The sequence below is a fragment of the Myotis davidii genome, unplaced genomic scaffold (assembly GCF_000327345.1).
Source record: "Myotis davidii unplaced genomic scaffold, ASM32734v1 scaffold3578, whole genome shotgun sequence".
NCBI classification, from domain to species: domain Eukaryota; kingdom Metazoa; phylum Chordata; class Mammalia; order Chiroptera; family Vespertilionidae; genus Myotis; species Myotis davidii.
Window position 1 is genome coordinate 713,574 of NW_006289094.1, and position 1,590 is coordinate 715,163.

Here is a 1,590-nt window from a genome sequence, read left to right on the forward strand (position 1 = left end):
CCCACTTGTTCCCGTGGTCGTCTGTTCATGTCAGTCCGGCTCTCACACGTGTCTGTTCCCGGGGTGGTGGCCAGGCTGGGCCGGAGGGCCGGGGTGCTGAGCCTGTGTCCCCCCACCCCCTGCAGTTCTTCGTGTTGCTGCTGCTGGTGTTCCTGCTGGAGGTCACTGTCACCGTCCTCTTCTTCGCCTACACCGACAAGGTCAGCCCCTCGGCCACCAGCTCCTGGGGCTCCGTATGCGTGGGCGCTCAGCTGGCTCCGGCTCTTTGGGGACCACGTCCTTTTTCCTGGCACCACAGACGCCCTCCTTTCCTGGAGGGTCTTAGGGACGGAGCCTGGTGTGCTCCTTGCTCGGGGTGTTGGAGCCGCAAGGCCCCTCAGCCGATGGCATGGTGTGTGTGCTGACCGCTGGGCACCCAGCTCGGAGTCTGTGTACCTGTCTGTATGTCCAGCTGAGCTCGGGCTGCTGTGTCCGACTCTAATCCAGTGCTCAGCACCCAGGGGCCGGACACGGCAGAACAAAGGCCTGTGCTGCACAGGGAGGCCCCGCTGACCACACGGCCCCTGCAGATCGACAGGTATGCGCAGCGCGATCTGAAGAAGGGCCTGCACCTGTACGGCACCCCGGGCAATGTGGGGCTCACCAACGCCTGGAGCATCATCCAGACCGACGTGAGGGGGCCCGGCTGTGGGGCAGGAGGCCTGGCGGGTGGGGCGTGGCTGGACCTGTGGGCGGGATGTGCGGTGTGGGCCCCTCAGCGAGATCCCGCCTGGTGCCTCCTGCAGTTCCGCTGCTGCGGTGTCTCCAACTACACGGACTGGTTCGAGGTGTACAATGCCACGCGCGTGCCCGACTCCTGCTGCCTGGAGTTCAGTGAGAGCTGCGGGCTGCATGCCCCCGGCACCTGGTGGAAGGCGGTGAGCCCGCGCCCGTCCCGTCTGTCTGCTGGTTTGGCCCCAGGACCTGTGGGTAGAGGGCCAGCCTCGCAGCAGTGCGCACGGTGACACCTCCCCCCCTTTCTCCAGCCGTGCTACGAGACGGTGAAGATGTGGCTCCAGGAGAACCTGCTGGCCGTGGGCGTCTTTGGGCTGTGCACGGCGCTGGTGCAGGTATGGAGGGCGCCCCAGGGAACAAAGCCGCAGATGCCCTGCCCCCGTGGAGCCCCGTCCCCAGGAGGAGGTGGGTCCGTGCGGGTGGACAGGGAGCCTCCATGAGCGAAGTGGAGGAGGTGCAGCCTGGACGCCTGTGTGAGGACCCTGGGCACTCCCAGCCCTGTTCCTGCAGCCCCTGCCCAGCGGGTGGTGCTCACAGGGCTGCCCAGGCCCTGACGGCAGGTCCAGCTGGGGCTCTACCCCTGGTTCCGTGGAATCCTGAGTGTCTGCATCTGGGGGCTAAGCCGTGTCAGTAACCTTGGTCATCAGGGCAGCCACCGTTCCTGGGTCGAAGCCAGAGCCGATGAACATGCGGAAGTGACGATCACAGTTGGATGAATGGGCAAGGGGCAGGGTGCTGGGGCCGGCAGGTGGGCGCTGGCCCTGAGGCCGCCTGCAGAGCCCAGGCTGGCCATGCCAGGGAGAGGCGGGCCTGGGC

The 1,590-nt window shown here is 66.9% G+C and overlaps 1 protein-coding gene across 2 annotated transcripts in view; it reads left to right on the forward strand.

The window, feature by feature from the left end:
* The window catches only part of TSPAN4 (tetraspanin 4), a 10,167-nt gene that overhangs the window by 7,921 nt on the left and 656 nt on the right, over positions 1 to 1,590 (forward strand). For both annotated transcript variants that reach the window (XM_006761364.2, XM_015562410.1), the window contains 4 exons: positions 126 to 200; positions 570 to 671; positions 786 to 917; positions 1,026 to 1,109. In XM_006761364.2, the coding sequence (XP_006761427.1) occupies positions 126 to 200; positions 570 to 671; positions 786 to 917; positions 1,026 to 1,109 (393 nt within the window). The remainder of the gene's footprint in view (positions 1 to 125; positions 201 to 569; positions 672 to 785; positions 918 to 1,025; positions 1,110 to 1,590) is intronic.